The sequence below is a fragment of the Phaethon aethereus genome, assembly GCF_964289735.1.
Source record: "Phaethon aethereus genome assembly, chromosome: 29".
Classification (NCBI taxonomy): domain Eukaryota; kingdom Metazoa; phylum Chordata; class Aves; order Phaethontiformes; family Phaethontidae; genus Phaethon; species Phaethon aethereus.
Genome location: NC_138605.1, coordinates 1,136,996 through 1,156,981, shown reverse-complemented (window position 1 = coordinate 1,156,981; position 19,986 = coordinate 1,136,996). Strand labels below are relative to the sequence as shown.

The following is a 19,986-nucleotide window of genomic DNA, read 5'->3' as shown; positions in this document are numbered from 1 at the left end:
TGAAGCAGAGGCCCCAAAACAGTCCTCCCAGAGGAGCAGCCGGGATATTTGATGAGATATTTGCACGTGCTTGGGAAACCTCGATGTGCAAACACTGCACGTGCCGATATTGGGCGCTTTGCCCTGCGCCCACTCCTCTGTGCCAGTGCTGCCCGCCCTCCAAGTGCTCTTTCTGGTTAGGGCGATGTCTGGCTGCTCCATTCCCCTCCCTGTTTGACGCCGTTCCCGCTGCGTCCTTGCCGCGGTGCTGACGCCAGGGCTGGGCTCCTCTGCCGTACGATTTCCTCCTGTTTGCATTTTTAACTAACGGCCCGGCTGAGCCATGTCCTACATGTGCAAACTCATGAATCCCAGCTAAACCCGTGGGAATCGCCTCCCTTTTCCCACTCCCCACTCCTCCTCGCTCCTGCAGTGACAGGCAGAAAGGGCAGCTTTGCAGTTAACCGTCACAGTGACATTCATCCAGCTTTTGGCTTAGCCCTGAGGCAGCTTTTCCTCCCCGTGCCCGAGTTCTCTATCCATCCATCCCACCCTTCTTTCCATGCTCCCCAGCCTGTCCCAGAGCCCGAGTCCTAAAACTGAGGTTTTTTTCCTCAAGGCAATGGTCCTTTCTTATGAACTGCCTACAGAGTCCCCGCTGCAGCTGGGGCACAGCATACATCCACACCCAGGTCAGCGGAGAAGAAAAGCCAAAAAGCAGCGGATTTTAAAAATGACAAATGCTCTTTATTGGCCCATACAGCATGGTAGGTCTGAAAGTGAAGAGGCTGTAGCCATGAGGACAAGAAGTTAGAAATCAGCGTGGCAATTCATATACACAGAAAGCAAAAACCTTTCCCACAGGTGCCTGAGAAAACAGAAGGGGCTGGAAAAATCTTTTGTTGCAGACAAAACATTCGGAGGTTGTAACACGTGGCAGAGGCTTTTAGCGCATCTTGCGGCTGTTTTCATTGCTGAGGACCCAGGACTGTGGTTCCACAAGGTTGTGACCCTCTATTTAGGACAAATGAAACACGTGTGCGTGGCCGAGCGCGGCCGTCCCCGTTCAGCAAGGTGCTTCCACTGCACTTCATATGCATGACTCCAGCAGGGGAACAATGGAGAACAAGGACTGTGCTGGAAGAGGCCACCACCGGGGTCCAGCACGGCTCTCCAAAGCCCTGGCGGGGACCTGTTACAACCTATGCTTTAGCCAAAGGCGCTCCGGATTCTTGCGGTGGGGTCCTGGTCTCCCCCCGCTGCCCCAAGGGTGGAGGGTGAAGGACGGAGGAAGGAGAGGGTCTAGCGCAGCTATTTACAGCATTGATTTCGTAGGGCAGCACTTGCTTTCGGAAGGCAGGAAACACGTTGTCGCCTGCACGGGGGGCCCCGTGCTCACCATCCTTATCTGATGGTCTTTTTGCTAGTGGTGGTCTTGGAAACGATCCTCACGCTGCCTCCCGTGCTGGGGCTGATGCCTCGAGTGCTCCCGGAGCTGAAGGTGCTGCCTCCGCCATAGCTGAGCCCCCCGCCGAACCCTCCAGAACCGCCTCCGAAGCTGCCGCCGCCGCCGCTGCTGCTCATGCTGTAGCCGCCGCCGCCGCCTCCCATGCCGAGACCTGCGCCCATGCCCAGGCAGCTGCCGCCGCCGTAGGCCATCCCGCTCGAGCTGCTGACCACGGCTGCAGGGAGACACGGTGCACGCCCGCTTTAGGGTCCTGCCGGCTGCCCAAGCCGGGGGGACCTCCACCACCGCCCCTGCGGCAGAGGGAGAGCGAGCAGGGGTGGAAGCAGGGGAGATACTTACAGACGCTCACGGCTCCGACTCCCTCTCCAGCAAGCCTGTTGGGAAAGGGGAAAGTGAGCAATAATGCTAAAGCACAGACAAGATATAATGTTATCCACGGGTACCATCTAGTTAGACTTTCGTGGTCTTCAGTAGGGGCTGTCCTCTCAGGGGGTATCCCTGCATCGCAGGTGAAAGGTGATATTGCTCATTTTTCTTAGTGCGTCAGGTTCCAAGCGCTAGAGAAACTCATCTTTTTCTAGAAAGCTCACAATTTAAAGTATCCCTCTCTCTGTCCTTTTACATCTTGGTGCTCTTTTACATCTTCAGCAACTTGGTGCTCCAGCCCGTTGAGGTGAGCTGTCTCTTTGAGCCCAAGGAGATGAGCCCTGCTCTGAAGAGCAGCACACGACAGGTCCTTGTGCTTGTGCTCACCTGCTCTCCTCGCCCTCCAGCAGCTTCCTGTAGGTCGCAATCTCGATGTCCAGGGCCAGCTTGACGTTCATGAGCTCCTGGTACTCGCGGAGCTGCCGGGCCAGGTCGGCTTTAGCCTTCTGCAGAGCATCTTCCAGTTCGGACAGTTTGGCCTTAGCATCCTTGAGGGCCAGCTCCCCACGCTCCTCTGCCTCAGCGATGGCTGCTTGGAGGTTGGCACACTAAAAGCAAGGGAAACATGTAGTTGTTTAACTTGGGCTACCCGAAACTGCTCTCCTGAGTATTGCTATGGTATTGTAGATACTGGTTCCCAGCATGGCACTGAGAGCTCCTGGTGGGCCATTGGGAAGGTTGCCGTAGGGTGGGTAGTAACGGGGGAGCTGCAGCCACAATCCTGTCCCCCAAGAAAAGGAGAGACATCTCCATCTCATTGCTTTGCTACACACCTTTGCTGGGATGGCTTAGTAGCTCACAACTTGCTTCCCATCAAGAAAGCAGCTATCAGCACATCCTTGCGCTGAGGGACCTTCTCTGGTGGGCAGAGACAGAGGTGGCCGTGCCCGCTTTAATGCAGGGGAGGAAGCCTGGCCTTCCAGCCCTGCTCCAGTGCCAGGAGCTGGCTCTTTCTGCCGTGCCTGGCCACCATCACCTCCTACCTGCCCTCCACCATGCAGCAGCTGCTCTGCAGGAGCATCCCCTCCTACCTGTTTCTTCACGCTCTCGATCTCGTTCCGCAGCCTCTGGACCATCCGGTTGATCTCCGAAATTTCTATCTTGGTGTTACGCAGGTCGTCACCGTGCCGCCCAGCAGAGACCTGGAGTTCCTCGTACTGATACGTAGAAAGGAGGAGAGTGCTGGTTAGGCACCACGGGGTTCAGGGAAGTGTGAGGGGACCTCAGGGAACAAAGCGCAGGTCTGGATGCAGGGTAAGGGTTGGGGACAACGTTCCTCTGAGCAAACCTGCCTGTGGAATAACAGCATTTGCCCTTAGTTATCAATATATGCTAAGACAGCAGCTATTGCATTGCATAGAGCACCTATGGGTTGTCACCTACTGTTAAGAACCTGGAAGGGAAAGAGGAGCGTTCTGTGTCTAACGCCAGATCCACCAGTGACTCCTTGTGAGCTCAGGGTCAAGGCATTTAAGCGTCTTGTCCCTTGGTTTCACTCCAAGGAATGTAAGGCTGGTCAAGAGTAGGGGTCCACAAGTGAACGCTGGGAATCTGTATGCAAGAGCCTATTGCAACATGCATAGAAAATAAATTAATCCCTGGTGTAACACTGTGATACTTCCTCCGTTAGTCCTGCCTCCCATCAGCTAGTGTGATGCCACGTGAATCACATAAATCAGTCTGTCATTCTGGTTACTCACCTTGTTTTGGTACCAAGCCTCAGCTTCAGCCCGGCTCCGGTTGGCGATGTCCTCGTACTGTGCTTTGACCTCTGCAATGATGCTGTTGAGGTCCAAGTTACGGTTGTTGTCCATGGACAGAACCACGGAGGTGTCAGATACTTGCTGCTGCATCTGGGACAATTCCTGCAGAAGATGCAAAAAATTAAGTCAACGATCTGGTATCTGGGATGGAAACCATGCAGACACGGTGGCTTGGGGGCTCTCTCTGCCAAGCCATTTTCTTGCATTTCCCCCTGCTGTGTCTCTGCCTTTCCTCTACCCTTTTCTATCTTATGCCTGCATTACAATTTCTAAAAGGCACTGACCACCTTCTCTTTTACTGCTGTACAGCACTGAGCGTGGTGGCCAGAACTCCGGGGCGTGGAGAGCAGTACGGCAGGGAGCTGTGGAGGATGCTATCGTGGGGAGGGCCGACTGCTTACCGCTTCGTAGAGAGCTCTCAGGAAGTTAATCTCGTCTGCCAGCGCATCTGCTTTGGCCTGCAGCTCGACCTTGTTCATGTAAGCACCATCCACATCCTAAAGAAAAGAAAGCCAAAGACTCCCGGTGAAACCACAAGTAAAAAGGACTTCAGGACACCAGTGGGACCATTTCTCTGCTTCCAGGTCTGTTAGTTTTTTGGCTTGTTTTCATATTGCTGTGATCAAGGTGGGTTTTTTTCCAGTGTAATGTTGGACATTTACTGTGAGCCAGGACCAGGTTCCTGGGCAGAAGGCAAAGCTCTGACTCATGGGGATGTGACCCAAGACACAGCTGAACCAAGCCAGAAGAGGCCAGGTGGTCTGCAATTGCAACCAGAGCAGCTATCTTCAGAAAACAGGGCAGCTCCATCGGCATGGAGAAGGTAATGCCCGTTTGTGGCCTCAGGAGGACCCAACCCATACTTACCCCTAGACATGCCAACATCATAGCCTGACCCAGCTGTGAGGTTGGAGGACCCCAGCTCCCATCAGCTTTGCTTGAACTCTGTGCATGCTGAGTTCATTACATTGCCCATCACGTAACTCCCAGTTCACTCACCTTTTTGAGGACCACGAACTCATTCTCTGCACCGGTGCGCCGGTTGATCTCATCTTCATATCTGTTAGGATAAAAGAGTGAGAGGGTTTTGGTGGAAATGAAGAGCAAAGCCAGCATGGGAAGCAGAGACGGGACCACTCCAGTCCCAAATCATTAGTTGTGGCTCACAGATATATTCCTTACTCCCACCTATTAACAGCCCAGAGCAGATGCAGAGCAATCGATCACTGATTCTAAGCCTCCAAGGCTCCAGCTAAAATTAATAGATTTTAATCACTGGTCCTAAAGTCAAGTTCATACATAAATGTGTGCAGGAACACATTTCCTGCCTGTTTCGGTAGGAAGCGGGAGCAGGTATTCCTGGTGACCTTTGCCCAAAGCAAAGTTATGCAAAAGACTTTCAGCAAAGCTGCATTGCAATTCCTACAAATACATAATCATGTAACTATTTGATATTTGATATTATAATAGTGCTAAAGGCTCCAAACAACCCACTGCAGCATTTAATTGAAAAAAAAGTCTGTGATTCCTTAGCCGTGGTTGTACAAGAGCAGATCATTATGCCTCAGACTATGTTTCCGTGGAACTTTTTATGGCTCTGAGCAAGATCCTCTCATCAGATAATCAGGGCAGGGCTCAGCTAGAAAGCAGACAAACATGTAGGCTGTTGGGGCAAAGACCTGGATTTTAAAGGCAGGTTCGTGCCAGTCCTCTAACTAATATTGGCAGAGATATCCCTGCAGATGGATCTCTCGAGCGGACATGGGAAGAAGCAGAAATTAGCCAGTGGACTGGGAACCAACTCTAGACTTGAAATAAACTGCGTTTTCTTTTCCAGGCAGCAACTCCAAAATCCAGACAATATAATTTATCACTTTTGGCCTGAGCAGTATTTCTAAAAGCCCATAATACATATCGAGACCTGAAATGCACCGAAGTACAACATACCAGAAGCTATGTCAGTCCACCCTGTCAGCTCTAAATGCCATCTCCCCAATCCCCCCCCAAAAAATCTGTCTCTCCACATGCATTACTGTCTAATACAAACATATTTCAGGCCTCCAGGATGTTTTTATCAAATTTGCACTTGGCCAAATCTGGTTGAATAAGGGAGAGACTGTTCTCGCCAGACTACAGCCAAGTAAAAATGAACGGCCTCGCCTAAAAAAAACACCTAAATGTTCCTTATAGTCAGCAGACACAGACTGGTATTTGCTTAAAATGATTCATCCCACCTCTGCTAGACACCTTATCTCGGGATGGGATTAATTGCCTCCCCAGGGAAATCGTTTTCTTTGACGACAGTCAGAGAAAAGAGCTGAGCGTGTTTCACGTGGTGGGAGCCGAGCGAGCCGAGGGCGCGCAGGGAGATCTTACATGTGGAAAGGCTGGGATCTCCTTTGCAGAAAGAGGAATGGGGGATTTTGGAGCTGGCTGTTTATGGCTATGTTTCATTCCATTTTTGCATGTCCATTATACTCATGAGGAATGCGTTTTTCTATTGCCAGGTGTATTATTTTGGGAGGCTCAAGGGATCAGGCCGTGACCGCCATTACACCAGAGCAGCTTCCCACGGGTGCACGAATTCTGTGCTAAACGCTGATCCTGCACATAAGAAATCTGACACAACTGGAGGTAAATGAGACCCAAGTTTTGCTTTTATGTCTTCATTGTGCAAACGGGAAGAGGAACCCCGTGCAAACACAAGGCGTGCACCAGCACACGTGAACCGCCTGCCCTGATTTTCCCCTCTCTTAATCATATATGCTACCGAGCACAATTTCTTACTTGTTCTTAAAGTCTTCCACCATGTCCTGCATGTTCCTCAGTTCAGAGTCCAGCCTTCCCCTCTCTCCCATGAGGCTGTCTAGCTGCCGCCTGAGGTTGTTGATGTAGGCTTCAAAAAGGGGCTCAAGGGACTTCCTGGTGACTGTGTGACCCTGCTCTTGCAGGAGGCTCCACTTGGTCTCCAGCACTTTGTTCTGCTGCTCCAAAAAGCGCACCTGGAGAAACAAAAACGGGCACATGCTGAAGCCCATGTGAACCATGCACAAAAAAACCTGCTGCCAGGAAAAGGAGGGACCATTCAACAAAGAAAGGAAGGTGAAAAGGCGCCGGGACAGTAGGGGGGAAATTACTAGGATCTTCCTACTGTAACGCACAGGATTCTCGAAAGCGTTAAAAGCAGCTAAGACGTTTAGTGAGATTTTTCAAGAGCTATTAAGCAGGCCAAACACATGTATTTGCAACGTGAGGTGTCTCCCTCCACAGATGCTCAGCCCACCTTACTGGTTTAAGTTGGTGTTACCCCATTGAGTTGTGTAGAACTTTGCCATTTTACAACCAGTAGCAGATCCATCCAGCACCCAGGATGTTTTTTACAGGGAGGAGCAGGATTTACTTTTTCAGTAAAATAAGGCGCTGATAAACTCATCTTTACAAAGAGGAAACACAAGACAGTTCTTAGTTTTCAGCCAAACCCACGCTGTTTGTCTGCTGGGATTAGTTCAGGCAAGCCCCTAAATCCAAAGGAAGTTTCTTCCCGTTGTTCTTTCCCGAGGCAACTGATAATATGCATGAGTTGATGTTTAAGACGAAACTCTCACCTTGTCGATGAAGGAGGCAAATTTGTTGTTGAGGGTCTTGATCTGCTCCCGCTCCTGTGTTCGCACCTTCTGGATTTCCGGGTCGATATCCAGCTTGAGGGGTGCCAGGAGGCTCTGGTTGACGGTCACTTCGTGGATGCCACCAGGTGGGCAAACAGGGAACCCGGGGCCACCTCGACCACCAAATCCGGGACCTCCCAGCCCAAATCCACTGCCCAGCCCATAGCCGCCACCACCACCAGCTCCTCCTAAGCCAAAACCAGCACCTGCTCCACCACCATAGCCAAGACCAAAGCCAGCTCCTCCACCAAAGCCGTATCCACCACCGGCTCCACTCCGTAGACCTCCACCGACTGAGCTGTAAGAAATTCTTTTGCTTCCACCTAGGTTATAGAGACTTCTGCTGCCAAAGCCACCACCAGCTCCGAAGCCACCTCCACCTCCGGCTCTTCCTCCTCCAACTCTGGAGACAGAGACGGAGCTAAAACTGCTTCTGGTACCACTGCCACCTCCTACAATAGCAGAGCCTGAGCTAAAGCCCCTCATGCCCCCTCCAGTAGATGATCTGAAAGAGATCCGACTCATGGTGGCTTGTTCAATTGGAAGTGCAAAGAGCAGGAGAGGAAAAAAAAAAAGGCTGAATAAAAGCTGTGCGGCAGGAAAAGAGCAGAGGGCAATGGAGACAGAAACCCCTGTGATGGGAGAGCTTGGGAGCCTCCTCTTTTATCTGCTTGGAAAACTTGGCACGGGAATTCAGAACTTGACGTGCCTTGCAGCAACTTGCCTTGTCAAACACACCTAGGCTACAGCGAGGCGCTGAAAAATGCATTGTTTGCAGGCAAGAAAGTAACGGAGTGAGGGAGCTCCCCCCCCAAAGCCTGCCGCTCTGAGTCATGAAATCAGAATTGAATGGGACGACTCGCTGAGGTCTGCGCTCGGGAGCAGGACGCAACACGATTCTGCCGAGACCCTGGGAGCCGGTTTTCCTCAGGCGAGCCGAGGGCTCACCCGTTTGAGCAAAGGTTCCCTGCGCTGAAGCTTTTGCGAGGCGAAGTTTAGGGTTTAACGCATTGCACAGCAAACAGGGCAGCATGAACAGGGGCTTTTCTGAGGCTGCCAGCTCCGGGGCTGCACATCCGTGTCGTGTTACTGGCTCGGGAAGGCTGGGGCTGAAGGTGGTTTTACTTATCAGTGCAGCACTTCTGATTTCTTTCGGAAAAGGGATCTAAATGATCGTGGGCTTGCAGAGAACAGCTGTGTGGAAGTTGTCTCGTGGTCGTATTTCCTGGGCTCTTACCAAAAAAATTGTTTCCCCTCATTGCAGGGGACAGTTTTCAAAGACAGCAAGTGAATCCCTTTTCCAAAATAACTTCAAACTACATTAAGTAGAACTACAAGACTTATAAAAGAGTTATTAAAAAAATGCTTGAAATTATTGCTCTTCTTTTGAATCTCCTTGTCAGGCTCAGTGTTCAAAAGCTCCCTGTGAAGTGGTATTTTTATAATTTTTTTTTCCCGCCCCCCATATTTAACCAGCGGTTTCCATGTCGTTGCTGGCTTTCCAAGACATTCTGTGAAGGGGAATTTACCCGCTTTTCTTCCAGCTCTCTCCCACCCCCTCCTTCACTTTGCTGAGATCATTCAGCCCCCGAGGAAGATTTTTCTAAAATGGCCTTTGCCCCCCTCGCAAGGGAACTTCAATCCCCCGGTGAGGCCGGGTTGTACTTTGGGACGCTGTAAAGGCAGGAGAGCCGGGCACCTCTTCTCTCGTGTCCGTGAAGAGCTGGACACGGGTTACAAGAGAAGATATCCCCTCCCTCCCACCCAAAATACTTCTGCAAACCACACTCTGCCCAGCTGCAGCCTTGTGCCATGAGGGCTGCCCACCTCGGCCAGGTTATACGTCAGATAAAATAAGAGCGCGAGGCGGAGGGATGAAACCCCGAGCAGCTGGGTTACAGAGATTCTCGAAATCGGCTACGTGAGCAGCAAAGTACAGCAGCTTAATCCAAAGCGAGCGGCTTAAGGGTATCTCATAGCGTGTTTCTGTTGATGCGTTTCCAACCGCCGTTTTCTCTGTCTGGGAACGTGAAAGAGCCTGAGCAGAAGGGGTTTTTTGTTTTCTTCTATTGGGTTGGTTTTTTTTTTCTCACTGCAACCAGAAAAAGCCAGCGCTCACAGCTATCACCTCCTGCAAGCGCTGCTGTCGCTGCTGATTGCCAACGGCGTGAGTCACCGGCGCCCGCGGGCGAGCTGTCGGGAAGCGGCGGCGGGACGGGCCGCGGCGAGGGAGGCGGCGGGGCGGTAGCGAGGGGGTGCTCTCGCCTCGGGAGTGGAGACCCGGGCGCTGGAAACGCCGAGGTGCAGCGGGAACGCTGCGCCCGCACGTCCAGAAGCAGCGGACCCGTAACGCAGCGGCGCGTACCCTGTGATAAGAAACGCCGCCGGGGCTACCCTGGTGTGGAAAACAAATAAATCCCGGTACAAGCGAAGGGCAGAGCCGTGGAGATTGGCTTTCCTAAGCCCGCAGCGGTGAACGGGCACATGCGCGCCGGCTCCGGCGGGCGGGGGCCGGGCAGGGAGCTCCGACTCCCGAAGAGCTATGCAAAGTCACACCTGGGAACCAGGGCCCCGGCTGCGAAGGTTTTAATTAAAGCGAAGGGAGAGGACTCATGTTGAAGGCAGTCGTTACCTCCCCAGCTCTTCTAGGAAAGCCTGTTGCTGCAGACAACGGTAATTAAGTGCAATATTACAAAGGATTTTGAAGAGTAAAAGCAAATGATGGTGTAGGCAACAAAACAAGGAAAATTCTTGCAGAATCTCTCAGTCCCACACGGTTTCCTTGCTTAGCTTGGGTCGCTCACACGCACCCGCTGCTCGGGGCTGCAGGCGGGCTGCGTTTGCCCCCTCAGGCAGGACGGTTGCCCGCAGAGCTGGCGTCCACGTGGGAGGCAGGATTTGCTGCAGAGGGGCTGCCCGGAGGGCGAGGGCAGGGCTGGGGGCAGCGGCTGGGCTGGGGCTGCAGCGGGAGGAGGAGCGGGGCCGGCTGGGGTGTTTGCGGGAGCTCAGCTGCCTGTGGGCACCGCTTCTGCACTCTCTTACTCGCTTTTTTTTCAGCGCAGTCTGAAAGACAGACGTCCAAAACTTTTAAGGTTAGTTAAGGTTAGGTTGTCATTAGCTGTTTTAATTCCTCACACCCGTGCTGTGTAATTCAGCATTCGCACAGGCGAGCACAGAAATCGAGGTGACTCAGTGTTTATTTTTAACCTTCGCTAATTTTCAGCCTGTCTGCCCGCACCGTCCTCTGCGACAGCAGGGACCGAAGAGCTGGGGTTTGTCCCCAGACTTTGGTCTTTCTTGCTGCGGCTCCTTTGATTTTCTGGGTGAAGGGAGAGTCGATGCTCCCGTGTTTCTGCGCATCTGGGTCTCAGTGAGGTTTTGCTGAAGCGGTTGCGAGCGTCTCCCGTAAACCTGCTGGGCTGGCGTGTACTTGCTTGCTCTTTCCCATTTGCTGCGCTGAGTTATGTAAAGCCGGGATGCTGAGAGGTCAGGGAAGAGCGAAGCGTCTGACTCTTTGAAATGCAATAAGGTGTTTGTCTGAGAGTTGGTTTTTCCCCCCTTTTTTCTTTTTATTCTCCTTTTGCAATGAGGGCTGACCAAAATACCTGCATCGGTCTCTGCTCCAGCTCACCGAAACCCGTCCTCAAGCGAGATCATCCTGATAAAATCCTCCCCCAGAGCCCTGTATATGTTTGGGTTTGCTACATCTTTTTAAGAAAGCAGAAATTAAACACTGGGGTTTTGCCCAAGCTAGCAGAGCTGTGCAAAACCCGCCCTTCCACGGAAGAAAGGCTTTTGCATTAACCCCAGTCATAGGTTAAGAAATGAATGGTGATTAATGTTTTTTGTCACTTAATGGATAAATGCCCACCCTCTGCCGCCTACTCGTTTCTCTGATTCTTCAGTTTGTTTGAGACAACTGATTTCAAGATTTCATTATAATTTTATCAGAATTTTGAAAGTTTTCCTCCCAAGTAAGCAGAAGACCCCTCCAGCTCACTCTGCTGAAGGTTCTAAGTATTTCGTGCTACTGGTTCTGCTTTAGAATAAAAAGATGTAGGAACGAATAAATGACAATCCAGTTTTATTGGACACGTTCCAAAAAGAGAGGAAGGAAAACACAGCGTCATATCACTATCGTTGAAGTATAGAAAGCTGCAGTTTTCTTTTTTAATGGTACTTTCACAAAAATAAAAATGCACGGTGGAAGGCTAGAGGGGTAAATGCCATCAGAAAGGGGAAAGCAGATTTTGGGCCCTGGTGTGTCTTTGTGCTCCTGCTCCCAACTGCCCCATTTCCCACGTGCTGGGCTGAAAGCTGACTGCACTTTTCAGTTTACCAAATGTCTGTCTTTTGGCAGAGGAACCCACATATAGTGGAGATGCTGAAATACACCCAGGAGCAGTGTGGACATGGCCCTGCTGGAAGTTTTTTCAGTGTAATTTTCACTGTCTCAGGCTTTTGCCTCAACTGCTGCTACCAAGACAGTAGGAAAAGTCAGCGAGACTTGAGCCGTTGGATCATTTTGGCATTTTTTAAGCCGTTCCAACAAAACCTAGCATGAGACAGGACAGCAACCCAATTTAACTGCAAACACCGATCTTGCTTTTGAAAAACTCTCTGCCTCAGTTATTATTTAGAATGAAAAAAATCCTATAATTTAGAAAACAAGCCCTTTCCCGTATGCTTTGGATCAGTCACTGATGATGTGACAGTTTTGCCACATCAAAATACACCTCTGACAAAATACAGCCACAAGATTACATGCAAGATGTCACTATGGGCAAACTATCATTTAAGAAGAGAAGGGACAGGAATGGGATAGTAGTTTGGGCTTCCATTTAGATAAGCTCGTTGCAAGTCGAATCTGCATCCCTGTGGGTGGAACTTTTCAGATGGAGGTATCTAAGATCGTTCTCCTAATACTACGCTCTGAACCACTGGCCAGGCTTGTGTGCCTGACTGCACACAGCTGCAGTGCTGGGCACATCTGGAAGAAACATGTTTTTCGAAGCTCAGCTGTGAATGGGGAAAAGAGGGATTTTCCATCGCACTCGAGTGACTCAGAAGTGACTCCTAACGGGCTCTGTGCTCCCATAATAAGGGATATTTTAAGAAGGGCCCCATGCTTGCAAACCACTGCCTGGGATCTTTCAGCAACCTCCTGGGGTATTTCTACATAGCAGAAAAATAACCCACATCTCTGACAAAGATGAGTTGCTTAAGTTGAAGGAGTGAGTTTGGTTCATCCCAGCAGTGCAGGCAAAGTAGGCTGAACTGAAGCCAAGTTCCCAGCCCATCCCTGGGCTTCTGTCGGCCAGAACTGAGCTAAAAACCCACATTATTGCATCTTCACTGCTATTCGATCTGTCTTAGCTGACGGCTGTTAGCTAGCCACAGTTACAAACAAGCTGCTCAGCCTCATTAAAAGCAAGCAAATGACAAAAAAAAAAAACAATTCCCCATTCAGAAAATCACTTAGGCCCATGTTGTCCTTTTAATCCTGTTTCAGGTACTTTGAGAGATCTGGTTAACACATGCTCCGATGCTTTTCTTGAACTGTGATCCAAATGCTTGAGAAACACGGAGCGAGGAGCCTGGACAGAGGTGGATGGATGGGAGGGTGGTGTGCAGGAGAGATACAGGAGTAATGCAGGAGCAATGGTTTTGGGGAGGGTCTGGTGTTGGTTTTACTCGGGCTGTGTAGCATTCTTCAGGCTTTGGCTTTTTATGCTCTTTTTGCTGGAGGAGGTTTTGGAGACAATTTTCACACCTGGGTTGGTGCCTTTTGCACTTCCAGAGCTGAAATTCCCTCCACTGGTGCTCAGACCACTGCCGCCACCGCCTCCGTAGCCCAGACTGCTTGCAATGCTGAGACCACTGCCTCCTCCAAATCCACCTCCGAGACCACCACCACCACCGAGTCCAAGTCCTCCTCCACTTCCAAAGCTGTAGCCTCCACCACCGCCACCGCCTCCAAGACCGAAACCGCTTCCACCACCTCCTCCAAGACCAAAACCGCTTCCGCTGCCTCCTCCAAGACCGAAACTGCTTCCACCACCTCCTCCGCTTAGACTCAGTCCACCAAATCCTCCTCCAAACCCAGCTCCACCAGCCATGCCAGAGCTGGAGCTGATGACAGCTGCAAGAAAAAGCAACCAGAGGGGTGGTCATCTGCTTGGCAGTCACCCACTTCCAGAAAGCACCATCATCAGGACCTTGACCCACAGGACTTGAGCACAACTTCAGTCCCCTGTGCAAGCCACTAATGCTGGTGGAGGGCTCTGAATGTCTTGCACTGGGCAAAACCTCCCTTTTCCCAAGGTTGCTCACAGCCTCTGCTCCCAATGGGCCCAAAGCAAGACAGGCACTGCGATACTTACAGTAGCTGATGGGGTTGAGACCCTCTCCACTCAGCCTGTTGGAGGGCAGATAAAGGGGACGTTAGAGCAAAATGAAGGAGACAGGCAGGGGGACCAAATGCTGGCAGGGGCAAAGCCATAGGCACTATTACTCCTGCAGGGATTTTACTCCCACCTGCTCTCCTCGCCCTCCAGCAGCTTCCTGTAGGTCGCGATCTCAATGTCCAGGGCCAACTTGACGTTCATGAGCTCCTGGTACTCACGGAGCTGCCGGGCCATGTCAGCTTTGGCTTTCTGCAGGGCATCCTCCAGGTCAATCATCTTTGCCTTGGCGTCTTTGAGGGCCAGCTCCCCACGTTCCTCGGAGTCTCCGATGGCCGTCTGCAGGGTGGCACACTGCAAGAGGAGGGATTGGGACTCCTAAACGCTGCTTTTATTTTTGGGTAAGAATCCACCCAAGGTAGAAATCCATTCTGGTTGGGGTGTTAATGAAAAAAGTTATGACTGAGGTCATCCACTTATTGCTAATGTTGCTGGCGTTGAAACGCCAGCCTGGCAAGAATGATCTAATCCGTGTTACAGCGTGGTACCCTTTTCAGGAGGGAATTCAGCGTGTTTAATGAGGTACATCATACTCTGTGGCTGCTAAAGTCCCCAATGAGCAAAGCAGAGATGCAGTGCTGAGGGACCACAGAACAGGGTTCTGCAGGCTCCTTTTGCCATTCCTACCTGGTTCCTCATGTTCTCTATCTCCGACCGGATCCTCTGGATCAGCCGGTTGAGCTCTGAGATTTCCCCCTTTGTGTTGCGCAGGTCGTCCCCGTGTTTCCCAGCCGTGGCCTGCAGCTCCTCGAACTGAGGTTCAGAAGGAATAGTAAACTGTCTGAGATGTCCAGGTGGACAAGATGTGGCTCAAACAGCTCCCGTATAGCGACAGCAGTAATTTTCCCCAGAAAAATGCATCCATGGTATCTATGGGTCTGTTCACCTTGGTTTGGTACCAAGCCTCTGCCTCGGCCCGGCTCCTGTTAGCAATGTCTTCATACTGAGCTTTGACTTCAGCTATGATGCTGCTGAGGTCCAGATCCCGGTTGTTGTCCATTGACAGAATGACAGCGGTGTCGGACACTTGTGCACTGAGCTGAGCCAGCTCCTGCAAGGAAGCACACAGGATCCTGGCCAGCTGCACTTACCTTTTCAAATGCCATGAATGATGGCAGTCACTGTCCGGGGGTGACAAGCAGTCAGAAATCAGGGGAGGAGGGTGTCTGTACCGCATCATAGAGGGCTCGGAGGAAACTGAGTTCATCCGTCAGGGCATCCACCTTGGCCTCCAGCTCCACCTTATTCATATAAGCAGCATCCACATCCTGGAAAAGAGCAACCGTGGGGACATCTGCAGCACCTGGTGCCTCTTCTGTAGCTCAGCCTGGGGATGGGGCTGCCCCTTTCACTGCTGCTGTGGTGCTGCCTGGCTGGAGAAGCTCTGCTTGGCTCATCCCCCTGGAAGAGCACCAAGAGGACATCTCTTGGCCAAAAGAAGTGCTGTGTGAAACTTAGTGCATAAGGAGGTGGGTGCAGGCCATTTGGCCTTGGCACCTGGGGTTCCCAGCACTACTGACCATCTTTGTTTCTACATGGTCTGTTTTGCCTAGTCAAGCATGGGTCTATGTTGTGGGACAAGAATTTACTTCCATCCTCAAAGTCCGCCATTCCTTTCCCCCAAAACCACAATCCAAATGACAGCTTTTAAAGCATGAGGATGCAGCTTCATAGGATCTCCCATCCTTCCAGCCTGTGCAATGGTTAGGGTTAGCTCAGCGTCCTCACACCACCTGTCTCACCCACCTTCTTCAGCACCACAAATTCATTCTCCGCTGCTGTGCGTCGGTTGATTTCCTCTTCATATCTGCAGGGATAAAAGGAAAGACGTGCTGGATCATACCTTGGTAAACAGAAAAGTTGTACAGGTAGGACTGCACGCTGGGCTGGGCTGGGTATGGCATTTCCAAACCAACCTCCTGGAAACTGCCCAGCTCAAATTTGTGAGAATCCCATCTCTCAAAGGGTTGAAATGACATTTTGACATAGGGAAGATGGAAAAAGGAAGGTAAAGCTGGTTTAGATTATTTTCCTTTGCCAGTGTCATCACAAGTTGTTGTGTCCTGGCTGAATCTGCATTTTCTGGTTGGAAAAATGTCGATGGACCACCTTTCTGCTGCTGTTGAGGAAGAGAGGAGTTCTGCAAGGAGAGATACCTCACAGGAGTGGTATATTGGAGGGGAATTAGCTAGGTACTATGTTACGGGCTAGAGCACAGACTGGAGATACTTTTTTTTTTTCTCCTTTTCTGTAGGAAGTTTGATGAGTATCTCGGGCTGGATGTTTGACTTTCAGAAAGCTACATTTAAGTGAGATTAATCCTACTGCCTAATGCTAAACTGAACCATTTGCATCCCGTTTCACCCCAGGGTGCCTAGATGTGCTGCTAACAGGCACTCACTTGTTCTTGAAATCCTCAACGAGGTCTTGCATGTTCTTCAGCTCCCCGTCCATGCGTCCTCTCTCATTGAGCAGGTTGGCCAGCTGTCGTTTCAAGTTGTTGATGTAAGCCTCAAAGAGTGGGTCCAGGTTGTTTTTGCCCGAGTTGTTTTTTTGACCCTGATCCTGCAGGAGGGTCCATTTGGTCTCAAGCACCTTGTTCTGCTGCTCCAGGAAGCGAACCTGAGCATTGGGAAGCAGAAGGGGCTTAGCAGAAAACACCTACGAGCATGCTGGTAGCCAGTAATCAGTATCTGGGACTGATGCATAGCACAAACCAAGGAAATCCCAAACCAAGAGTATTAAATCCAGCTGTGAATATCCTCCAGATTATCTAGGGCTGTGTTAGCCCTTCGTTTAGCTAAGTAGATCAGCCCTCAGTGGACAGTTCTCTTTAAAGACAATTTAATTTAGCAAGCCAATGAGCAATCATTAGAAAATGTGGGTTCAGCTCTTTCATCACTTGCTTTCTTTAACATCCTTTGGTTTTTCTTTCTTTGTAAGAGATGTTTATCTTCCTTCATTAAAGCTAAGATCTGAGTACTACAGGTTAAAAGACAAGTAGTTAATTGCCTTTCGTTTTGCTCATATATACTACATATTTACCCAAGTAAAAGCCAGGGAAGGACTTAAGTTGAGTCAATATAAAAAGGAGTTTAGCTTGCAGGCAGTAAGGACTAACACGTCTGCTGTGATTCCCCACAGAGAGCGCTGGGTTAAGCAAGTAGATCTGGACCTGAAACTGTCTTACTCCATTTGAGCTAAGACACCTTATTTCTCAGGCACGAAACCTGTATCTAGTCCTCTTATTACTAGTTTCTAGTCTAGCTTTCTGCCTTGTAAATGTTTAGAAGGATGTCCTTTTTGATTACTTTAATGAAGACATGCAGATAGGAAATAGACGATAGACTGTAGATCTATGAAGTTGTTCTTTTGTAGCCACAAGACTGTCTCACTCCCTCTCTATCACAATTCCACAGCGCTTGATGAAGTCTCACCTTGTCAATGAAAGAAGCAAACTTGTTGTTGAGGGTCTTGATTTGCTCCTTCTCATCTTTTCGCACCTGATGGATGTTTGGATCTATCTCCAGGTTCAGTGGTGCCAGGAGACTCTGGTTGACAGTCACTTCTTGGATTGTACTGACTCCAGGAGGGCCACCACCAAATCCCGCCGAGTTCCTGCCACCACCCAGTCCTCCACTGAATCCTCCCAGCCCCCCCACTCCACCAAAGCTAAACCCTCCACCACCTCCCTGTCCACCACCAAAGCCAAGCACACCAGCACCTCCACTGAAGCCGTATCCACCACCTCCACCACCAAGACCAAGTCCAAGGCTGCCACCAGCTCCACCACCACCAAGTCCACAGCCACCACCACTGCCACCTCCCAGGCCAGAGCCACCACCAGCTCCACTCCCAAAAGCAGCTCGGAAGCTGCTTCCAACACCGATGGATATCCTCTTGCTACCACCAAGGTTGTAGAGGCTCCTGCTGCCAAAACCGCCAACACCACCGCCACCTCCTCCTCCGAGCCTTCCAAAACCACCTCCACCTCCTCCAGACCGTGCCACAGACATCAGACTAAAACCAGCCCTGTTGCCGCTTGGGATAATAGCTGAGGCAGTGCTGTAAGATCTGCCTCCACCTCCTGCCCTCATGCTGTACGTTTGCCGGTTCATTGCAGCAGGAGATAACAGCCCGGCACTGGCGAGGAGCAGCAAACCGAGTGCAGCGCGCTGATGGGAGGGAGTGCGGGATGCCCTTTTTATCCCGCTGGGGATCTGGGCTTGGTTGCATGGAAGTCCAGTGATCAATTTAGTGCCTTTATGGTTTTGACATGCCGGGCAGCCAGCTGTCTGATTGAGACTTGTTAAACGCTGATTGCACCCAAACACACCTATTGGAGCCGGTGCGAATCTGCTCAGCTAGAAGAGTTATCTAACTCCCTCATTTTTGGCAGGGAGAGCTCAACCCGAGTGCAAAGCTTCTGTGTACTTGCAGAGGCGTATTATTTTATTTCCTAGCTGCAAATCAATAGAAAAGAAAGAAAAAAGGGTGAAAAAAAAAAGAGAAATAGCTCTCCGGATACCCCTTTGCTACTTACGCAGTAGATTAGTACACAGCTTAGTGGAGAGTCCTCTGAATTAACTTGAGTGAGAATAAAATGGCTAAATCTGAACAAAACTATTTCACAGGGCTTCTTCACCTGAAGGCAGAGTGCAGGAGTGATATTCATGAAGCCTGACGTCTCTTTCAGGGCTCTAATTTATCCATTCTTCCTGTTCCCACTGGTTAGGCAGAGAACGACTTTTTAAGCTGACTAGTGCAAAGAGGTCCTGATCCATGACTTTCCTTTGAGACACTATATTTAAATGTCACCTCAAATTTTGGCCATTTAGTATTAAGTATTGAGTCTATAACAGGTTTCCTAAGCTTCCTTTCTAGAGATATTGGCATCTCCAGAGGACAACTCCATCCCACCCAGAGGCTGCCCTTGCAACGTCTCCAGCCAACTGATGATGTGATAGATGCATTTTCATCTTGATCTAAAAGACATTTCAATGAAAGAGGCAGGTTTTCTGAAAAACACTGTGCCCAGCTTTGTGGAACAGTATTATTTGCATGTTAACGTTAAGGTGTAATCAGTCTTGAGTTTCTAGCTCTTTGCAGCTGTGATTTCTTTTAAAGACCTTTGAACCTTTCCGTTCAAAATGTTGCCAAAAGCAAAGGTTTAACCAGCATGAAAAATACTCCCACAAATTCTCCTTATTTTACTTCCTGGAGTCCTTGGGAAAAAGAGTGAATTCAATAGGGTGTGGTGACATTTTCTGGTGTTTCAGACTTTATGGAACTGTGATGTTTAGCGTATTCTTTGTACTTAAGAGCCCAGTTTGTTTTCAGCATGTTGCTGTCCTGGTGGCATTTTCCATGCTATGCGCATGACTGGAGCTTAAACTTATTTGCAGGACAGGGCTCTACATGCCCTTCGAAATACATTCATGTGCCCCACTGCTACAAAACCATTAAGTACGAGCTAAAATCCCACTGGCATCTCTAGAAGAAGAATTAAGCAGGTGCTTCGCGTTCTACCAAATACAGAAGACCAAATATCTGATTATCCCTGGAGAAATGCTGCCAGGCAGGCTCAAACCGGGAGAGTTGGGTCACCCAAACAGAATTTCCCATTGCAGTGCAAAATTCCCAGTTGGTACAGGTTGGCTTACGTTTCTTTGGAAAACGTTGGTCTGAATCTGCCTGGGATGTCACTTGAAATTCATGAACATCTATTGCCTTGATTATTTGCATACAATTCAAAGTCCGGGTGCGATGGGAAAATGAGATTGTCTTCATGCTTTCTTGACCCCAGTAAAGGCAGATTGTCCTGAAGCTGACAAACAGGTTCGGATCAGCTATTAGAGCTGAATGAATATAATGGGATTAAAGGTGGGGCTGCCAATAAGAAAGAGGGGATTGTCGTTTTAGGCTCCCACACTCTTCTTCCTTCAGCCCACTGTCCACAAGGTATGTGAGTGATGCAAAGGCCGGGTGAAAAATGCACCATTTCTTTACTGGGCTGATTTATTGTGTGGAGGAGCTGAGGTTTGTGGGCTCCATACCCAGAGGCAGATGTGACTTTTTGCATCTGTCAGTTTGGATCAACTCTACTAGACTCTGTCGATCTACCAGGGAGCATGTCCAGAGTGACTCTGAGCAGGATTTGGCCACCAAAGTGCCCCAACAGACGTGCTCCTGGCCTTTTTTCTCTCCAAAATCGCCTGATC

At 50.1% G+C, this 19,986-nt stretch overlaps 1 protein-coding gene across 2 annotated transcripts; it reads right to left on the bottom strand.

Moving 5' to 3' along the window:
• Positions 1–978: 978 nt before the first annotated feature.
• Positions 979–18,676, bottom strand: LOC309414537 (keratin, type II cytoskeletal 5-like; the record flags this gene model as incomplete). Of its 2 annotated transcripts, XM_082011879.1 has the most annotated exons (9): positions 7,242–7,941; positions 6,424–6,638; positions 4,636–4,696; positions 4,038–4,133; positions 3,574–3,738; positions 2,905–3,030; positions 2,201–2,421; positions 1,787–1,821; positions 979–1,661 (listed from the first exon to the last, which is right to left on the bottom strand). In XM_082011879.1, exons 1-9 carry the CDS (start codon positions 7,824–7,826, stop codon positions 1,384–1,386), a joined length of 1,782 nt encoding a protein of 593 aa, XP_081868005.1. In that variant the 5' UTR covers positions 7,827–7,941. The 2 variants fall into 2 exon arrangements, with proteins under 2 accessions (XP_081868005.1, XP_081868006.1); XM_082011880.1 differs by lacking the exons at positions 979–1,661; positions 1,787–1,821 and adding an exon at positions 17,619–18,676 and having other exon boundaries at positions 2,197–2,421; positions 7,242–7,594.
• Between the last annotated feature and the right edge of the window lie 1,310 nt (positions 18,677–19,986).